This window comes from Xyrauchen texanus, chromosome 19 (genome assembly GCF_025860055.1).
Source record: "Xyrauchen texanus isolate HMW12.3.18 chromosome 19, RBS_HiC_50CHRs, whole genome shotgun sequence".
Classification (NCBI taxonomy): Eukaryota; Metazoa; Chordata; class Actinopteri; order Cypriniformes; family Catostomidae; genus Xyrauchen; species Xyrauchen texanus.
Genome location: NC_068294.1, coordinates 4,113,039 through 4,135,204, shown reverse-complemented (window position 1 = coordinate 4,135,204; position 22,166 = coordinate 4,113,039). Strand labels below are relative to the sequence as shown.

General features: G+C 48.7%; 1 protein-coding gene across 1 annotated transcript; it reads right to left on the bottom strand.

Annotated features, from left to right (window-relative positions):
• Positions 1–20,312: 20,312 nt before the first annotated feature.
• Positions 20,313–21,964, bottom strand: LOC127659533 (uncharacterized). Its single transcript, XM_052149397.1, has 4 exons — positions 21,808–21,964; positions 20,950–21,147; positions 20,749–20,857; positions 20,313–20,665 (listed from the first exon to the last, which is right to left on the bottom strand). The coding sequence occupies exons 1-4, from the start codon at positions 21,907–21,909 to the stop codon at positions 20,313–20,315; spliced, it is 762 nt and encodes a 253-aa protein (XP_052005357.1). The 5' UTR covers positions 21,910–21,964.
• Positions 21,965–22,166: the final 202 nt, after the last annotated feature.

Below are 22,166 nucleotides of genomic sequence, written 5' to 3'. Positions count from 1 at the left end.
GCGGTTGGAGTTTGTTTTGTGTACTAACACTCCTTCAAGAAACTTTTGCATTCACAGAGGATCGCTTTTGCACTGATGTTCCTGACCAAATTGAGAATGGATACTAAGGATGGCCACAGGGTATTTGCATGCCCACAGCAAGTGATGTCTTTCATAAAATTGATGGAATGAGGAAGTTATGGTGTGTTTCTCACATGGCCCCCAAGTGAACTTGTCTCTGAGGAAGCTGGATGCCTGTTTTGTTTCTTTTTGTGCTGTTCCACCCAGCGGCTGGAGTTTGTTTGGTGAAATAACACTCCTTCGGGACAGTTGCGTCTGGAGTTTGTTTTGTGGAGTATTTTGTGCAGGTCGTTGGAAGGATTAGGACTTCTGCTGTACTCATGAACAGCCGGCTCACTGAACATTCGTTTGACTGTCCGAGGAAACTGAACGGCCCATTGGACCCTGATGGCTACCCTGTACTGGTATAGGTGCTCCACAGGTCAGGCCTCCTGCTCGGACTCCCCCTGTGTGTAATTCCACGGTTCTGTCCCCTTACGAGCGGACCCCCATGTCTCCCTTAGGCAGTTACAGCTGCCCCGGTCGCCGTGCTGTAGCAACTTCCCCCTTTCGAGGCTGGATCTACCACCGCACCATACTTTCCACACGAGCCCTAAGACAGCCGTGTGACGTGTCTACCACTTTTCCTCCCCAAGAAAAAGGGCAGGTGTGGTCTCCGCCAGGGTCTGGGTAAGACCCCTTCCCTATATGCGTGTAAGGGCCCCGGCCGTGATTGCTCTATCGCGAGAAACATAGAGAGAAAAGAGGCCCAGCCAGGCTGGCCCGTTCCCATGTTGGCAAACATTGCCTTGTTCCCTCCCAGGGTAACTAGAAGGATTCCGATGTTCTTATGGGGCATTGGCGAAGAGTGCGTGCAGCCAGGTACAGACGTTGCGCGGCACTGGATGAAATCCCTGCCCGCCTCTGTATCGGCGGTTCACGTACATGGTTCAGTGCATAGCAAGATTGGAATGGGTCCCCTAGTGTCGCTTCTCCGACACAACGTGGAGAGAGCGACAGAAGGGGAACGTTTGGTTACGTATGTAACCTCTGTTCCCCGAGGGAGGAACGACATGTTGTGTCTTTCCTCCGCCATGTCGCTGAACCGAGCCACTGTTGTGGCCGGACCATTTCGGCTCCTCAGAAAAATCCTGAATGAACTCCCGTGATTAGCGCCGCTTAAATACCCGTATGTCCGGGGCGGGACATGCAAATACCGGCTGCCAACTCTCATTGGCCTTTTTTCATAGATCAGAGGTGGATATCAGCGCTCAAGAGAGACCCCTAGTGTCGCTTCTCCGACACAACGTGTCGTTCCTCCCTCGAGGAACGGAGGTTACATACGTAACCAAACGTTTTTCTGTGTTAATTTATGTGAATCAATAAAATACTGTTAATCTTAAGAAACAAATAAAAAAAAACATTAACCAAGGTAAATAAATGCTTTAAAAATATTGTTCATTGTTAGTTCATATTATCTAATGTTGATAACAAATGTTACCAAACGGAACATCCATCTGTCCTGCACTTTTGGCATTCAGCAGGTGAGGAGGCTTTTCATACAGATAGCAGCATACTGTAAATGAGATGGGCTAATGAGTAGGGAAGTATTGCACAGGGAGTGATAGTTTAACTTATTGTACTAGGACAGTTTAATCTTAATTGAGAGGAATGAATGATCATGGAATTTACGTGCTACAAATAATGTTCAGCGAAAATTAAAATGAAGATTGCAATGTATGTATTTGTAACTATATCAGATGTTATTAATAAAAATGTTTTTTTTTAAAAAAACAGAAGACATTTTATGCAGCCATATTTAGATTTCTGGGGACATTTATGGCAATTTCAGTGCAATTTCTGACCGATCTCTCAATATACATATTACATATTATATTTATTTGATTACGTCATTCGCAATGCTTCATGGGATTGTAGTTTTTTCTCTCATGAAAAAGATACGTCTTGTAGTTTTGTCTTTTTGTCCAATTTTTTTTAAATTGCTTTGAAGCTGATGTCATTTCTGTGACACTTTTGTCTATGAATCGAATTACAAACATAAACATTGTTTTCAAAACAGCTTTCTGATTACCCCCTTCGCCTGCCATTGATCAAACAAAGAGATAGTTCCACCCACATCTTTTTTTTGGTATTTTCCCCCCATTGTCCTCGTGGTGGCATAGTGACTCGCCTCAATCCGGGTGGCGTAGGACGAATCTCAGTGTTCTCCGTGCCTGAGTCCTCCAATCCACATATTTTATTACATGGCTTGTTGAGCATGTTATCGTGGAGACGTTGCAACTCCACCACATGCCCTACCGAGAGCAAGAACCACACATTATAGCAACAATGAGGAGGTTACCCCATGTGACTCTATCCTCCATAGTTACTGGGCCAATTTGGTTGCTTAGGAGACCTGGCTGGAGTCATTCAGCATGCCCTGGAATTCCACATACATCTTACAATGTTGATTTAGTAGTGTTATTGGAGTGGGTCTAAACAGGTCATTCAAAACAAACAGAGAAATTTTTATAGCACCACAGAGACAGTATTTACAGTTTTCAAGAAATTAAACGTCTCGGTTACTGACGTAACCTCCGTTCCCTGATGGAGTTGACACTAGGAGTTGACACTAGGGGTTGTGTCGCTCCTGCGTTGTGTCGCTGAGTTGACACTAGGAGTTGACACTAGGGGTCGCTCCTGCTGAGCACGGCCATCTCTGATTTTGAGAAAAGGCCAATGAGAATTGGCGTGTGGAATTTGCATTCCCTCAGGAACCTGATGATCAAATCGTGCTTCCCTAAATACTTACCTTCCACTGCATCGTGATGTGCCGATATAGCGGCTACATACACCTTCAAGGTGGAGGGGGACAGCCGTCCCTCCAACCTTTCCTGCAGAAAGGAAAGCACTGATCCAACTGCGCATCTCTGGGGGTCTTCACCACGGGAACTTCAGGCTGTAAATACGCCTCGTTGAGGGGCTCTCGCCTGAGTGATCGTGTCTACCACCGCGGGTGGTAGGCCACCTAAGTCTACCGTGTCCCGTCCAAGGGCCAGACATGGAGATTCCAGAGGTCTGGTCGCGGGTGCCAGATGGTGCCCTGACCCTGAGAAAGAAGGTCCTTCCTCAGGGGAATTGCCGGGGGGCTGTCGTGAGGAGCGTGAGGTCCGAGAACCAGATCCGGGAGGGCCAATAAGGGGCCACTAAGAGGACCTGCTCCCTGTCCTCCCTGACTTTGCACAACGTCTGTGCAAGTAGGCTCACTGGGGAAACGCATACTTACAAAGCCCCGGGGGCCAGCTGTGTGCCAAGGCATCTGAGTGAGTACCAAAGAGTACCAGAGTGGGCAATGGGAGGATTCCGGGGAAGCGAACAGGTCTACCTGCGCTTGGCCGAATCGACTCCAGATCAGCTGAACCACCTGGGGGTGGAGCCTCCACTCTCCCCTGGATGTAACCTGCCGCGACAGCACGTCCGCTGTGCTGTTGAGGTAACCTGGGATGTGAGTGGCCCGCAGCGACTTGAGTCGGTGCTGACTCCAAAGGAGGAGACGGCGGGCAAGTTGTGACAAGCGGCGAGAGCGTAGACCGCCTTGGCTGTGTTGTCCATCCGGAGCAACACGTGCTTGGCCCGGATCAATGGCAAAAGCCTCCTAAGGGCAAGTAGTACTGCCAGCAACTCAAGGCAGTTGATGTGCCAATACAGTCGCAGGCCCGTCCAACGCCCCCAGGGGCTGGGCGATGAGCAGACGGGTGCGGGGCCTGTAGCTCCGCCTGGGCAGGATGTGCTGTATAGCCTCCGTCTGCCTCCTTACCGTTGTGAACTGCCGGGCGAAGTCTCCAATGGTGTCGCCAAACAGCCCAACCTGGGAGATGGGGGCATCAAGGAAATGTACCTTTTCAGCCTCTCGCGACTCGACCGTGTTGAGCCATAGGTGGCGCTCCTGGACCACCAAGGTGGACATCGCCTGCCCGAGAGCCCGCGCCGTGACCTTCGTTGCCTGGAGGGCGAAGTCGGTCGCCGAACGCAGCTCCTGCATTAGACCCGGGTCAGGACTACCCTCGTGTAGTTCTCTAAGTGCCTTGGCTTGGTGCACCTGCAGAAGTGCCATGGCATGTAAGGCGGAGGCAGCGTGTCCAGCAGCGCTGTAGGCTTTAGCCGTCAGAGACGACGTCAGCCTACAGGCCATGGACGGAAGCGTCGGGCGGTTCCGCCAGGTGGAGGCGTTTTGCGGGCATAAGTGCACCGCGACCGCTTGGTCCACCTGGGGAATCGGTGTATAGCCCCTTGCCGCCCCGCCGTTGAGGGTAGTGAGAGCGGAGGAGCTTATCGCTCATGTGCGGGCAGTGAAAGCGCGCGCCACAGCGCGTAAGCTCCTCATGTACCTCCGGGAAGAAAGGAACGGGGGTGGAGCGTGGCCGTAAGTGGCGCTCCGGCCCCAGGAACCAATTGTCGAGCTGCGAGGGTTCGGGGGAGCGGAGGGTTCCACTCCAGCCCGACACTCGCGGCTGCCCAGGCAAGTATGGCTGTCAGCTCCGCGTCAGCCTGCGACTGAGCCACCGCACCCGAGGGTGTGAGCTCAGCCGAGTCTTCAGCGTCAGACATGACAAACCCGCTCTCCGATGCCGCGATCGAAATCTCATCGTCGTCAGGCACTCCGAACGTGATCGCGGGTCCGCTATGAAGTGACCCAGCGCTCGGTTGGAGCATACAAGCGTGGCGGGGAGAGGGAGGTCCGTGGGGTTGTACCCGGCGGAGAGGCTCCCACTGATGTCCCCATATCGCCCCCAGCGCTAGCCGACACCGCTTCATACCCATAGGTAGAAGGACCGAGTTGGGGTGCGGCTGGGGTGCCCCGCGCTCTTACGAGTGTGAGGCGCGACCGCAGCGTAGCCATGGGCATGTTCTTGCCTTCTTCCCAGGGCGCCCCACTCCGAGTCGGGACCCTGGTCGATTCCTCCCCAGCCCTCCGGGTCCGCGGTTCAGCGGAGGAACTCGCCGACCCAAGCCACTGCGGGTACCCTGATGGCTACCCTGTACTGGTATAGGTGCTCCACAGGTCAGGCCTCCTGCTCGGACTCCCCCTGTGTGTAATTCCACAGTTCTGTCCCCTTACGAGCGGACCCCCGTGTCTCCCTTAGGCAGTTACAGCTGCCCCGGTCGCCGTGCTGTAGCAACTTCCCCCTTTCGAGGCTGGATCTACCACCGCACCATACTTTCCACACGAGCCCTAAGACAGCCGTGTGACGTGTCTACCACTTTTCCTCCCCAAGAAAAAGGGCAGGTGTGGTCTCCGCAGGGTCTGGGTAAGACCCCCTTCCCTATATGCCTGTAAGGGCCCCGGCCGTGATTGCTCTATGCGAGAAACATAGAGAGAAAAGAGGCCCAGCCAGGCTGGCCCGTTCCCATGTTGGCAAACATTGCCTTGTTCCCCTCCCAGGGTAACTAGAAGGATTCCGATGTTCTTATGGGGCATTGGCGAAGGGTACGTGCAGCCAGGTACAGACGTTGCGCGGCACTGGATGAAATCCCTGCCCGCCTCTGTATCGGCGGTTCACGTACATGGTTCAGTGCATAGCAAGATTGGAATGGGTCCCCTAGTGTCGCTTCTCCGACACAACGTGGAGAGAGCGACAGAAGGGGAACGTTTGGTTACGTATGTAACCTCTGTTCCCCGAGGGAGGGAACGACACGTTGTGTCTTTCCTCCGCCATGTCGCTGAACCGAGCCACTGTTGTGGCCGGACCATTTCCGGCTCCTCAGAAAAATCCTGAATGAACTCCCGTATTAGCGCCGCTTAAATACCCGTATGTCCGGGGGCGGGACATGCAAATACCGGCTGCCAACTCTCATTGGCCTTTTTTCATAGATCAGAGGTGGATATCGGCGCTCAAGAGAGACCCCTAGTGTCGCTTCTCCGACACAACGTGTCGTTCCCTCCCTCGGGGAACGGAGGTTACATACGTAACCAAACGTTTTTCTGTGTTAATTTATGTGAATCAATAAAATACTGTTAATCTTAAGAAACAAATAAAAAAAAAACATTAACCAAGGTTAATAAATGCTTTAAAAATATTGTTCATTGTTAGTTCATATTATCTAATGTTGATAACAAATGTTACCAAACGGAACATCCATCTGTCCTGCACTTTTGGCATTCAGCAGGTGAGGAGGCTTTTCATACAGATAGCAGCATACTGTAAATGAGATGGGCTAATGAGTAGGGAAGTATTGCACAGGGAGTGATAGTTTAACTTATTGTACTAGGACAGTTTAATCTTAATTGAGAGGAATGAATGATCATGGAATTTACGTGCTACAAATAATGTTCAGCGAAAATTAAAATGAAGATTGCAATGTATGTATTTGTAACTATATCAGATGTTATTAATAAAAATGTTTTTTTAAAAAAAAACAGAAGACATTTTATGCAGCCATATTTAGATTTCTGGGGACATTTATGGCAATTTCAGTGCCATTTTTGCCTGGTGTTCCTGTCAATTTCTGACCAATCTCTCAATATACATATTACATATTATATTTATTTGATTACGTCATTCGCAATGCTTCATGGGATTGTAGTTTTTTCTCTCATGAAAAACGATACGTCTTGCAGTTTTGTCTTTTTGTCCAATTTTTTTTTAATTGCTTTGAAGCTGATGTCATTTCTGTGACACTTTTGTCTATGAATCGAATTACAAACATAAACATTGTTTTCAAAACAGCTTTCTGATTACCCCCTTCGCCTGCCATTGATCAAACAAAGAGATAGTTCCACCCACATCTTTTTTTTGGTATTTTCCCCCCATTGTCCTCGTGGTGGCATAGTGACTCGCCTCAATCCGGGTGGCGTAGGACGAATCTCAGTGTTCTCCGTGCCTGAGTCCTCCAATCCACATATTTTATTACATGGCTTGTTGAGCATGTTATCGTGGAGACGTTGCAACTCCACCACATGCCCTACCGAGAGCAAGAACCACACATTATAGCAACAACGAGGAGGTTACCCCATGTGACTCTATCCTCCATAGCTACTGGGCCAATTTGGTTGCTTAGGAGACCTGGCTGGAGTCATTCAGCATGCCCTGGAATTCCACATACATCTTACAATGTTGATTTAGTAGTGTTATTGGAGTGGGTCTAAACAGGTCATTCAAAACAAACAGAGAAATTTTTATAGCACCACAGAGACAGTATTTACAGTTTTCAAGAAAATTAAACGTCTCGGTTACTGACGTAACCTCCGTTCCCTGATGGAGTTGACACTAGGAGTTGACACTAGGGGTTGTGTCGCTCCTGCGTTGTGTCGCTGAGTTGACACTAGGAGTTGACACTAGGGGTCGCTCCTGCGGAGCACGGCCATCTCTGATTTTGAGAAAAGGCCAATGAGAATTGGCGTGTGGAATTTGCATTCCCTCAGGAACCTGATGATCAAATCGTGCTTCCCTAAATACTTACCTTCCACTGCATCGTGATGTGCCGATATAGCGGCTACATACACCTTCAAGGTGGAGGGGGACAGCCGTCCCTCCAACCTTTCCTGCAGAAAGGAAAGCACTGATCCAACTGCGCATCTCTGGGGGTCTTCACCACGGGAACTTCAGGCTGTAAATACGCCTCGTTGAGGGGGCTCTCGCCTGAGTGATCGTGTCTACCACCGCGGGTGGTAGGCCACCTAAGTCTACCGTGTCCCGTCCAAGGGCCAGACATGGAGATTCCAGAGGTCTGGTCGCGGGTGCCAGATGGTGCCCTGACCCTGAGAAAGAAGGTCCTTCCTCAGGGGAATTGCCGGGGGGGGGGCTGTCGTGAGGAGCGTGAGGTCCGAGAACCAGATCCGGGAGGGCCAATAAGGGGCCACTAAGAGGACCTGCTCCCTGTCCTCCCTGACTTTGCACAACGTCTGTGCAAGTAGGCTCACTGGGGAAACGCATACTTACAAAGCCCCGGGGGCCAGCTGTGTGCCAAGGCATCTGAGTGAGTACCAAAGAGTACCAGAGTGGGCAATGGGAGGATTCCGGGGAAGCGAACAGGTCTACCTGCGCTTGGCCGAATCGACTCCAGATCAGCTGAACCACCTGGGGGTGGAGCCTCCACTCTCCCCTGGATGTAACCTGCCGCGACAGCACGTCCAGCTGTGCTGTTGAGGTAACCTGGGATGTGAGTGGCCCGCAGCTGACTTGAGTCGGTGCTGACTCCAAAGGAGGAGACGGCGGGCAAGTTGTGACAAGCGGCGAGAGCGTAGACCGCCTTGGCTGTGTTGTCCATCCGAGCAACACGTGCTTGCCCCGGATCAATGGCAAAAGCCTCCTAAGGGCAAGTAGTACTGCCAGCAACTCAAGGCAGTTGATGTGCCAATACAGTCGCAGGCCCGTCCAACGCCCCCAGGGGCTGGGCGACGAGCAGACGGGTGCGGGGCCTGTAGCTCCGCCTGGGCAGGATGTGCTGTATAGCCTCCGTCTGCCTCCTTACCGTTGTGAACTGCCGGGCGAAGTCTCCAATGGTGTCGCCAAACAGCCCAACCTGGGAGATGGGGGCATCAAGGAAATGTACCTTTTCAGCCTCTCGCGACTCGACCATGTTGAGCCATAGGTGGCGCTCCTGGACCACCAAGGTGGACATCGCCTGCCCGAGAGCCCGCGCCGTGACCTTCCTTGCCCGGAGGGCGAAGTCGGTCGCCGAACGCAGCTCCTGCATTAGACCCGGGTCAGGACTACCCTCGTGTAGTTCTCTAAGTGCCTTGGCTTGGTGCACCTGCAGAAGTGCCATGGCATGTAAGGCGGAGGCAGCGTGTCCAGCAGCGCTGTAGGCTTTAGCCGTCAGAGACGACGTCAGCCTACAGGCCATGGACGGAAGCGTCGGGCGGTTCCGCCAGGTGGAGGCGTTTTGCGGGCATAAGTGCACCGCGACCGCTTGGTCCACCTGGGGAATCGGTGTATAGCCCCTTGCCGCCCCGCCGTTGAGGGTAGTGAGAGCGGAGGAGCTTATCGCTCATGTGCGGGCAGTGAAAGGCGCGCGCCACGAGCGCGTAAGCTCCTCATGTACCTCCGGGAAGAAAGGAACGGGGGTGGAGCGTGGCCGTAAGTGGCGCTCCGGCCCCAGGAACCAATTGTCGAGCTGCGAGGGTTCGGGGGGGCGGAGGGTTCCACTCCAGCCCGACACTCGCGGCTGCCCAGGCAAGCATGGCTGTCAGCTCCGCGTCAGCCTGCGACTGAGCCACCGCACCCGAGGGTGTGAGCTCAGCCGAGTCTTCAGCGTCAGACATGACAAACCCGCTCTCCGATGCCGCGATCGAAATCTCATCGTCGTCAGGCGCTCCGAACGTGATCGCGGGTCCGCTATGAAGTGACCCAGCGCTCGGTTGGAGCATACAAGCGTGGCGGGGAGAGGGAGGTCCGTGGGGTTGTACCCGGCGGAGAGGCTCCCACTGATGTCCCCATATCGCCCCCAGCGCTAGCCGACACCGCTTCATACCCATAGGTAGAAGGACCGAGTTGGGGTGCGGCTGGGGTGCCCACGCTCTTCACGAGTGTGAGGCGCGACCGCAGTGTAGCCATGGGCATGTTCTTGCCTTCTTCCCAGGGCGCCCCACTCCGAGTCGGGACCCTGGTCGATTCCTCCCCAGCCCTCCGGGGCCACGGTTCAGCGGAGGAACTCGCCGACCCAAGCCACTGCGGGTACCCTGATGGCTACCCTGTACTGGTATAGGTGCTCCACAGGTCAGGCCTCCTGCTCGGACTCCCCCTGTGTGTAATTCCACAGTTCTGTCCCCTTACGAGCGGACCCCCGTGTCTCCCTTAGGCAGTTACAGCTGCCCCGGTCGCCGTGCTGTAGCAACTTCCCCCTTTCGAGGCTGGATCTACCACCGCACCATACTTTCCACACGAGCCCTAAGACAGCCGTGTGACGTGTCTACCACTTTTCCTCCCCAAGAAAAAGGGCAGGTGTGGTCTCCGCGAGGGTCTGGGTAAGACCCCTTCCCTATATGCCTGTAAGGGCCCCGGCCGTGATTGCTCTATGCGAGAAACATAGAGAGAAAAGAGGCCCAGCCAGGCTGGCCCGTTCCCATGTTGGCAAACATTGCCTTGTTCCCCTCCCAGGGTAACTAGAAGGATTCCGATGTTCTTATGGGGCATTGGCGAAGAGTGCGTGCAGCCAGGTACAGGCGTTGCGCGGCACTGGATGAAATCCCTGCCCGCCTCTGTATCGGCGGTTCACGTACATGGTTCAGTGCATAGCAAGATTGGAATGGGTCCCCTAGTGTCGCTTCTCCGACACAACGTGGAGAGAGCGACAGAAGGGGAACGTTTGGTTACGTATGTAACCTCTGTTCCCCGAGGGAGGAACGACACGTTGTGTCTTTCCTCCGCCATGTCGCTGAACCGAGCCACTGTTGTGGCCGGACCATTTCGGCTCCTCAGAAAAATCCTGAATGAACTCCCGTATTAGCGCCGCTTAAATACCCGTATGTCCGGGCGGGACATGCAAATACCGGCTGCCAACTCTCATTGGCCTTTTTTCATAGATCAGAGGTGGATATCGGCTCAAGAGAGACCCCTAGTGTCGCTTCTCCGACACAACGTGTCGTTCCCTCCCTCGGGGAACGGAGGTTACATACGTAACCAAACGTTTTTCTGTGTTAATTTATGTGAATCAATAAAATACTGTTAATCTTAAGAAACAAATAAAAAAAAAACATTAACCAAGGTTAATAAATGCTTTAAAAATATTGTTCATTGTTAGTTCATATTATCTAATGTTGATAACAAATGTTACCAAACGGAACATCCATCTGTCCTGCACTTTTGGCATTCAGCAGGTGAGGAGGCTTTTCATACAGATAGCAGCATACTGTAAATGAGATGGGCTAATGAGTAGGGAAGTATTGCACAGGGAGTGATAGTTTAACTTATTGTACTAGGACAGTTTAATCTTAATTGAGAGGAATGAATGATCATGGAATTTACGTGCTACAAATAATGTTCAGCTGAAAATTAAAATGAAGATTGCAATGTATGTATTTGTAACTATATCAGATGTTATTAATAAAAATGTTTTTTTTTTAAAAAACAGAAGACCTTTTATGCAGCCATATTTAGATTTCTGGGGACATTTATGGCAATTTCAGTGCCATTTTTGCCTCGTGTTCCTGTCAATTTCTGACCAATCTCTCAATATACATATTACATATTATATTTATTTGATTACGTCATTCGCAATGCTTCATGGGATTGTAGTTTTTCTCTCATGAAAAACGATACGTCTTGCAGTTTTGTCTTTTTGTCCAATTTTTTTTAATTGCTTTGAAGCTGATGTCATTTCTGTGACACTTTTGTCTATGAATCGAATTACAAACATAAACATTGTTTTCAAAACAGCTTTCTGATTACCCCTTCAGCCTGCCATTGATCAAACAAAGAGATAGTTCCACCCACATCTTTTTTTTGGTATTTTCCCCCATTGTCCTCGTGGTGGCATAGTGACTCGCCTCAATCCGGGTGGCGTGGGGCCGAATCTCAGTGTTCTCCGTGCCTGAGTCCTCCAATCCACATATTTTATTACATGGCTTGTTGAGCATGTTATCGTGGAGACGTTGCAACTCCACCACATGCCCTACCGAGAGCAAGAACCACACATTATAGCAACAACGAGGAGGTTACCCCATGTGACTCTATCCTCCATAGCTACTGGGCCAATTTGGTTGCTTAGGAGACCTGGCTGGAGTCATTCAGCATGCCCTGGAATTCCACATACATCTTACAATGTTGATTTAGTAGTGTTATTGGAGTGGGTCTAAACAGGTCATTCAAAACAAACAGAGAAATTTTTATAGCACCACAGAGACAGTATTTACAGTTTTCAAGAAAATTAAGCGTCTCGGTTACTGGCGTAACCTCCGTTCCCTGATGGAGTTGACACTAGGAGTTGACACTAGGGGTTGTGTCGGCTCCTGCGTTGTGTCGCTGAGTTGACACTAGGAGTTGACACTAGGGGTCGCTCCTGCGGAGCACGGCCATCTCTGATTTTGAGAAAAGGCCAATGAGAATTGGCGTGTGGAATTTGCATTCCCTCAGGAACCTGATGATCAAATCGTGCTTCCCTAAATACTTACCTTCCACTGCATCGTGATGTGCCGATATAGCGGCTACATACACCTTCAAGGTGGAGGGGACAGCCGTCCCTCCAACCTTTCCTGCAGAAAGGAAAGCACTGATCCAACTGCGCATCTCTGGGGGTCTTCACCACGGGAACTTCAGGCTGTAAATACGCCTCGTTGAGGGGCTCTCGCCTGAGTGATCGTGTCTACCACCGCGGTGGTAGGCCACCTAAGTCTACCGTGTCCTGTCCAAGGGCCAGACATGGAGATTCCAGAGGTCTGGTCGCGGGTGCCAGATGGTGCCCTGACCCTGAGAAAGAAGGTCCTTCCTCAGGGGAATTGCCGGGGGGGGGCTGTCGTGAGGAGCGTGAGGTCCGAGAACCAGATCCGGGAGGGCCAATAAGGGGCCACTAAGAGGACCTGCTCCCTGTCCTCCCTGACTTTGCACAACGTCTGTGCAAGTAGGCTCACTGGGGAAACGCATACTTACAAAGCCCCGGGGGCCAGCTGTGTGCCAAGGCATCTGAGTGAGTACCAAAGAGTACCAGAGTGGGCAATGGGAGGATTCCGGGAAGCGAACAGGTCTACCTGCGCTTGGCCGAATCGACTCCAGATCAGCTGAACCACCTGGGGGTGGAGCCTCCACTCTCCCCTGGATGTAACCTGCCGCGACAGCACGTCCGCTGTGCTGTTGAGGTAACCTGGGATGTGAGTGGCCCGCAGCTGACTTGAGTCGGTGCTGACTCCAAAGGAGGAGACGGCGGGCAAGTTGTGACAAGCGGCGAGGCGTAGACCGCCTTGGCTGTGTTGTCCATCCGAGCAACACGTGCTTGCCCCGGATCAATGGCAAAAGCCTCCTAAGGGCAAGTAGTACTGCCAGCAACTCAAGGCAGTTGATGTGCCAATACAGTCGCAGGCCCGTCCAACGCCCCCAGGGGCTGGGCGACGAGCAGACGGGTCGCGGGGCCTGTAGCTCCGCCTGGGCAGGATGTGCTGTATAGCCTCCGTCTGCCTCCTTACCGTTGTGAACTGCCGGGCGAAGTCTCCAATGGTGTCGCCAAACAGCCCAACCTGGGAGATGGGGGCATCAAGGAAATGTACCTTTTCAGCCTCTCGCGACTCGACCATGTTGAGCCATAGGTGGCGCTCCTGGACCACCAAGGTGGACATCGCCTGCCGAGAGCCAGCGCCGTGACCTTCCTTGCCCGGAGGGCGAAGTCGGTCGCCGAGCGCAGCTCCTGCATTAGACCGGGTCAGGACTACCCTCGTGTAGTTCTCTAAGTGCCTTGGCTTGGTGCACCTGCAGAAGTGCCATGGCATGTAAGGCGGAGGCAGCGTGTCCAGCAGCTGTAGGCTTTAGCCGTCAGAGACGGCGTCAGCCTACAGGCCATGGACCGAAGCGTCGGGCGGTTCCGCCAGGTGGAGGCGTTTTGCGGGCATAAGTGCACCGCGACCGCTTGGTCCACCTGGGGAATCGGTGTATAGCCCCTTGCCGCCCGCCGTTGAGGGTAGTGAGAGCGGAGGAGCTTATCGCTCATGTGCGGGCAGTGAAAGCGCGCGCCACGAGCGTAAGCTCCTCATGTACCTCCGGGAAGAAAGGAACGGGGGTGGAGCGTGGCCGTAAGTGGCGCTCGGCCCCAGGAACCAATTGTCGAGCTCGCGAGGGTTCGGGGCGGAGGGTTCCACTCCAGCCCGACACTCGCGGCTGCCCAGGCAAGCATGGCTGTCAGCTCCGCGTCAGCCTGCGACTGAGCCACCGCACCCAGGGTGTGAGCTCAGCCGAGTCTTCAGCGTCAGACATGACAAACCCGCTCTCCGATGCCGCGATCGAAATCTCATCGTCGTCAGGTGCTCCGAACGTGATCGCGGGTCCGCTATGAAGTGACCCAGCGCTCGGTTGGAGCATACAAGCGTGGCGGGGAGAGGGAGGTCCGTGGGGTTGTACCCGGCGGAGAGGCTCCCACTGATGTCCCCATATCGCCCCCAGCGCTAGCCGACACCGCTTCATACCCATAGGTAGAAGGACCGAGTTGGGGTGCGGCTGGGGTGCCCCGCGCTCTTACGAGTGTGAGGCGCGACCGCAGCGTAGCCATGGGCATGCTCTCGCAGTGAGAGCATGAACCATCCACGAACGCTGACTCTGCGTGGGTAGCACCCAGGCACAAGAGGCAGCGATCGTGGCCATCAGACGGGGAGAGAGAATGACCGCAACCAGGAAACACACACAAATGGAAAGACATCTTGAAAAAGACGCTTTACCGTTTGTGCCACTCTTTTAATGTTTTATATATATATATATATATATATATATATATATATATATATATATATATATATATGTATATGTATACTAGAGTATAAATGTATATATAAAGAAGTTATTCACTCCGTAACTCTTTTATCAGCTGCTGAAGCGCCCAGGGGTGTATGCTCAGCTCAACGTAGTATGCGAGGGGGAGGACCGCTGGAAAGTGCCGTAAAGCCAACAGCTTGCAGAGATGACTGGAACAGCAGAGGAATTCAGCTCTATGACTGCTCTCTCGGCTCCGAAAAAGATATCTGATGTGTATTTGCAGTGTCACTCCTTTTATACCCGTATGTCCGGGGGGGTGGCATGCAAATTCCACACGCCAATTCTCATTGGCCTTTTCTCAAAATCAGAGATGGCCGTGCTCCGCAGGAGCGACCCCTAGTGTCAACTCCTAGTGTCAACTCAGCGACACAACGTCGACTGAGTGACAGATGGGGAACTATGATTTGCTTAGTTGTCTCTTTACATTAAGCTGGGATAAGATATTGTTTTATAACACTGAAAAAGTGACATACTTCAGCTTTAAATGATATTGTGACATACTTCAGCTTTAAATGATATTAAGTGATATTGTGATTTACCTCTAGCTGGTTGGTTTGGTTCATGGATTAAAACTATTTTATGAAGAATTTATTGAAATCCCAAGAGAATAAAATAATAAGGAAAAATACTTCCAGAGCCAAGGCGGCTGAAATATGAGTATGTACTTTTATCCCCCATGGTGGTCTTTTTTTATTATAAACTACTTCAGAGAACCCCATCACTAAACAGCACATTAAAACACAATTTCTGATTGGTCGGTCTGTCTAATTGGGTGTTTCTTGGCCAGAATAAGCTGCAAACTGGATCAGATTTCATGTTGTGGAGGCCCTGGGTTCAGACCAAGCAATTGAACCTTCTCTTAAGAGGGAAGTTTTCAGTCCTAAGCAAGCTGAAGAACAGTAATCACAAACTTTTCAAGTAAACTAGTGTTCCTAGTTCCTAGCTGAATGAAAGTTGCACATTTCTAACTGAATCAATGAATTCACTAAATCTGATTTTAATATTATGTACATTCTAAACCTTAATCCCTTAGCGTGCTATTCAACCTGTTTGTCTGTTTGTTTTATGTTACAACAAACATAAAATGTGGATTTTCATCAAGAACATAATCTTCAGCAGTGACTTTCTGCCAGAGTGATTTTCCATGCTGAGGCAAAAATCAAATCACCAACCGCTGAAAATCTTGATGTTGTCTCTTCACACTCACCAATAAATTTCACTGTCATTAACCAGCCTGGACAACAAATCTAAACCAAATCTAAACCAGCTTCAAACACATTCTCACCCCTGCAGTCTCGACTAGCGGCAGAGCTATTCTGCCTCATCTCACACCGGCACCAAGCTGCTCTGACAGGTAATCAACTGTAATTTCATGCGCTACATTATTGCAGCCAGGGTGTACAACTGTAGCCTCTCCCTGCAGAACCTAAAGCGAGCGTTGAACAGTGGATTAGCCCACTGCTAAGGAGGAAAGAGTGAAATGGGGAAGGTTGGACAAAGGAACAATGTGAATTTGGAGAGAGAAACATGGATTGAAGAAAGGTGATAGAAATGGTGTCAGAAAAGCCTCAGGAACAGTAGCACTACTTTTTTGTGTGGTATTTCAGTGCAAAAACTTGTGTTTTATTCAGTAACCATCCACAATCTAGTTGAAATAGGTGCAATCAGCACTGAAATTGAGTATTCTTATTAGGTCATTGTTATTCCTTTCCATGTAAACATACCTCCTTTCTATTTAGATTAGGCTTATTATAGAATGTGCTTCATTCACAAAATTGCCTGGTGCAATTTATATTGTGATATTACTGCCATATGAAAGCAGGCAGTAAAATTAATAAATAAGAGATGTTTGTGTACATTTTCTATCAATCATATCAATAGTAATTCACCAAATAATTATCAAATGATGAAGAAGAGCATTATCACAAGGTGTAGTTAACCTAATATAGTGTTGGTGTCCACTGTGAACTCTTTTAAACTTTGCCTCTTTAGATGGGTCATGAAATGTTTTTTTTTTTTTTTTACATTTATTATGTTCCTTGAGATTACCTTATAATGTTATCAAAGTTTATTTGCACAAAAAACTTTCAAATAATTCTAAAACATGATCATTTTTCCATCCTCATTCTGACCCTGTCAAAAACACTTACTGATTAGCTAACGTCATTGCATATGAAAACAAATTATACACCCCGGCGTGTATATTAGTATATTACTACACCATAATATATTTAATTTTACTCTGCTTTCTTCACATATAATACAAATTTCAACTCAAAAAAGGATTCTTTACCAGTTGCTGTATTGATTTGATAAGCAGCAGTGATTTAAGTCGCTCACTGACTTCATCATTTCTTCTCCTAGCAAGTACTTTTGCAATAGGCTGTATTTTTTGTTAGTATCGTAGGCAACATTCGTAACAATATTGTAACTGTAAACACACAAAGTTTTAACAAGGCACGGCAGCCCCTCTATACAATAGAGCAGACTGTTTATCAAGCGCTGAAAATTTGCTTGGAGCAGAACAATCTGAAATGATGTTAAACAATGTAACAGTCACTTTTTTGCATACTGAACTTGTTCTTGTTCAGTTAAAACACTACCTAGATGCAGCCCAACAAATCAAACAGAGCACAGGTGTCGCAGAGAAACAGAGCAGTGTTCTTTTTAACTTGGCACGGTCTAAAAATAAGACAGTCCTGAGTGAGACTGATAAAAACCGTTCCTAAATCAAACAAAGGGAGTACAAACAGACTACAAATCCCAAGAAGCCTTGCTCACTTTACAAATATGTGAAATTCCAAAGGATCGAACTCTCAACTCCTATAGGCCCTTTTCACAATGATGTCAGATAACTTCCGCTTTTCCGCAAAGCAGTGTAAACGTACTTCCGTTTTAACTTACGCGCGCTGGTTAAACACGGTTTAACACGTTAAAGAATGCAATAAGTTAACTTTCCCCCTTATCCCTCCTGACCTCCCTCCCCTTTCTCCACATTGCCTCCTCTCCCAGTTTCACTCGGTCACCACTCTGGAAATCTCTAAACTCATCAGCTCTTCCAAACCGACTACCTGCTCACTTGACTCCCTCCCTACTCCACTCGTGAAGTCCTGCCTCCCTGTCCTTTGCCCCTACCTCACTAACCTCTTCAATTCCTCACTGTCCCTTGGAACTGTCCCCTCTGCTTTTAAAACTGCCGCTGTCACCCCAATCCTCAAAAAACCTGGTCTGGATCCCTCTTCCCTTAACAACTACCGCCCAATATCCACCCTCCCCTTTCTGTCTAAAATCCTGGAACATATAGATGCCTCACAATTACAAACCTATCTTCATGCCAATAACCAATTTGAACCTCTCCAATCTGGTTTTCGCCCCCTACACAGCACAGAAACCGCTCTCCTTAAAGTTCTCAATGACCTCCTCACCTCCGCTGACACTGGTTCCCTTAACATCCTTATTCTTCTCGATCTGAGTGCAGCCTTCGATACTGTGAGCCATAACATCCTGCTCACCAGACTCAAAGACCTTGGCATCGAAGGTACTGCACTCAGCTGGCTCCATTCCTACCTTTCCGACAGATCCCACTTCATCTCTCTTCATAACCTCACTTCTGCAACAGTCACAGTCACCCAAGGCGTTCCACAAGGTTCCGTACTCGGCCCCCTGCTCTTCATCATTTACATTCTCCCCCTTGGGCAGATACTTCGCCACTTCAAACTGAATTTCCACTGTTATGCCGATGACACCCAGATCTACAGCACCAAATCCCCTCAGAATCCTCCCCTCTCCCACATCAACTCCTGTCTGTCTGCTATTAAAACTTGGATGCAACACAACTTCCTCAAACTCAACAGCAATAAGACAGAATTTCTCCTCATAGGCTCCAAATCCACTCTCAGCAAAACCAATAACACCACTATAACCATTGACGACACCATCGTGTGTCGTCACCCCATCTCCCCAGGCCCGCAACCTCGGTGTGATTTTTGATTCAACCCTCTCCCTGGAGCCTCACATCCGTCATGTCATTAAAACCTCTTTCTTTCACCTCCGTAACGTCGCCAAAATCAGACACTTACTCACACCCTCTGCTGCTGAAAGACTCATTCACGCCTTCATCTCCTCATGACTGGACTACTGCAATTCACTACTCTTTGGTATCAGCTCAAATTACATAAAAAGACTCCAACTGGTCCAGAACGCAGCTGCCCGACTCATCACCCGCTCCAAATCCTGGCACCACATTACTCCAGTCCTAAAACAATTACACTGGCTTCCCATTTCCCACCGGATCACATACAAAATCCTGGTACTTACCTACAAAGCCATCCATCACCTGGCCCCCTCATACCTCACTGACCTCCTCTCCCCCTACCAACCCTCACGGTCCCTCAGGTCCACCTCAGCCGGTCTCCTCTGCATTTACAAGTCCAAGCTCCGCAGTTTTGGGGACAGAGCCTTTTCCAGGGCAGCTCCCAGGCTATGGAACTCTCTTCCCCATGAGATCCGCACCTCTGAGTCTCTAACCATCTTCCAGTCCTGCCTCAAGACCCATCTATTCACCTCTGCCTATCCATAGCCCCCTGCCCTCCCAACTCTATATGTCCCTGAATAATATCTTGTTTTTTTTTTTTTTTTGTTTTTTTTTTCTCACATGCTCTGTAAAGCGACTTCGAGTTCGAGAAAAGCGCTATACAAATTCAATTTATTATTATTATTATTAAAGGGGACAAACCCGTCTGAAGTGTTTCCTTTATTGGGTGAGATTAATTCTTAATTAATTCTTCTACTTTTAGGTGTTTGACACTGTGTAGATATACTGTAAATACAAGTGCTTTGTTAAATTTCTATGCTTTGTATGAACATATGGGTTACTATATTTTCATGGTTATTAATAAACAATGTTGTGAAGCATTCTGTAAAAAGTTTATCCAGAGTAAAATGAATTTACATCTTAACCAATAAAGAAAGAGAATATCTTTAAAACTTGCCATTTTTTTTTATTTACATATTTGGTAATAGCATTTATGTGAGATGAAGGAAACTAATACAAACCTTTCATAGCAGCTCAAAGCTACAAACAAGGTTGAAAACTGGTTGAAGAGTGACCACTGCTCGATAAGACAAAGGATATTTACATATAATGCAACACTGACTTAAGTTGTAAATTGAAAAAGTATTTACAACAGGAATTACATGCATCAGATGGTCATAGAAATATTTACATTTGAAAATTCTGCCTTAACGTAATAATACATCCATGTAGATGTTGTGATAAAAATAATCCAGCTTCTGTCGCATTGAGTTGATGATCTCCTCATCCCTAAATATTCTTTCAACTGTGAAGTCAGTGTGGGTATCTGTTATAAAATCACACCACTGAAGTCCGCTTATGGCCAGCTGGCCTTGAACCTGATACTAATATTTGTGGCTTTTCTTAAGGCAGGCCTGGCCTCGAACTGTGATCAGGTGTTAAACTTGAGCAACATCTTCAACATCACAACTCTTAACCTCTGCCAACCCAAATGGTGGTGTTTCTCTGGGTTTGAAAACTTTGGCATCAGGGCTGGCTGCAAGGTGAGGTGCATCAGGGTGGATGAGGACCCTACACTGTGTCACAGTGACATCACAGAAATCAGAATATTGCCTTAGTATGTCAGGCTCCAGGTCCAGCCCTCTTTTCATAGCTGCTGTCTGAGGAGTTCCTCTCAGAATGCAAGCAGCTAAGGATTTTGCAGTTGACTCTCCACGGACATGACATATCTCACCAAATCTGCTGGCTGTGAGTCGGGGTTTGCGTACCTGGGTCCACAGCTGGCATTCTCACTGCAGTCGTGTTTCTGCCTCAATAGCAGCAGAGATCTCCCTTGACACTTTAAGTCTCTCTAAGTGGCATTGTTGCTTGTAGTTAGGCTCAAATTGTATGTGAAATTTAAAATTGTGACCTTCAATGGGCAACTGAGGAAATCCAGGGGCACCAGGGTGTTTAATAATGTCTCTACTTATCTCAGGAGGGCTCTGGTAAGAGAGCAAAGACCCAAATGGCACCGGGCCAAATTTAGAGTCCACAAAATTAAGGGCCTCAAGCCCGTGGAGCAATTTGCAAATGCCTGGTTGTGGGCGTTTGTCTTGCAGTTTCTCAACACTGGCAAGGATGTGAGGATCTGGAAGAGGACCTGACAAAAAAGTGAGATGTATATTTTAATAAATGTTATACTTATACATTAAAATATATAGACAGGTGTTAATTCAGACTTGCCACCATATGCTCTGTACAGTGTACATTTCACACCAGTTCGGGCATGATCCTTGGACTTCGGTACTGGTTTACACACTACCATGTCATTTGTTGCCTCAGGAGCAATTCCCTGTAATATATTGATGATAAATTATTAATTGACATAGTCATTACAAAATTATAGTCCAACATCATTAAATGTAATACATGTTAACGTATTACATGTGTCCTAGGCCGGTGCCAGGTCTGCAGAGAGCTGGTGCATGACAGTGGCAATGGCACTGTCTTGAAGCCCATGGTACAGTAGTGAGCACTTTGAAACAATAATGCCACAATGTGGTTGCACAGTGCTTTCCCAGCAGAGCAGGTACATGACATGCATTTCAGTACCACAGGAACCTCTTTAGCATGAAATGTAACCTGATAAGAGAAACATGAAAATAAGTCTTTCCTGCACAACAATTTTACATTTCATTGGAGTAATTGAACAAACTTAAGGTTTTAAAGTAAGTCCATGAACTTTGAACACCTACTTTATTTTAACATCACACAGCATATTTCTCAGTCTTATTGTCCTCAAACAACCCTCTTCTGTTTTTTAAATGTAAGGTTGTCATCTAGATTTTGGTGCATCACACTCATTGACATCAGGCTGAGAAACACATTGAACCACAAGGGAACTTTGTGGGATAACGTTACTGCAAAGTGTCTGCAACCGCAGCAGAACATGAAAATCAGAAAAACCTGAAGGTGATGAGCCTCCTCATTTTTCCTCAAAGACCTGTGACAACGCCCTCTCACTGTCACCTCATCGACAACTACATTCGAAACTATTCCAACGCAATGTTTTGGTGAAAGGGCACAACATTAACCATGAATGCGTTACTGACTTTTATCTAACAATACACAATCTGTAGCTAACATCAGTAATAAACATGATTGCAACAAGAGTTTACAGGTCTGTATTACAGTAAATTAATTAAGAATATGGACTTTCACTGCAGGAGAGAAAGCTAACAACTATCGTTATCCTAACTCCTCCGCTAACGTAATTTGGGCGAGACAATACAAAATGCTTACCTTCATACGCAAACAGGTACTGCTCAATGAAGAATTTGTATCCTTTGTCAAGTTTGGAACGTGTTGTAAGTGAAAATTTGTCTGCAAGTCGCTGTACATCATCTAGATGTATTTTTGGCAGGTGTCGAAGGGACTGGGTAAACTCCATAGCGTTCCACTATGCTGGCGGAAGTAAACATACACTGCTTTGAGTCAGAACGGAAGTTGCGTGACGTCACGTGAAAAGGGCCTATTGGATGAGGCACTCAACAGAACTCCCCTCAACCATGATGTCATCGGGAGCATTGCTTCCAGTGACTTTGCTTGCCATATGTAGACACATCTCATCGCTGCTCTCAGACGTAGCCTCGTTGCACACG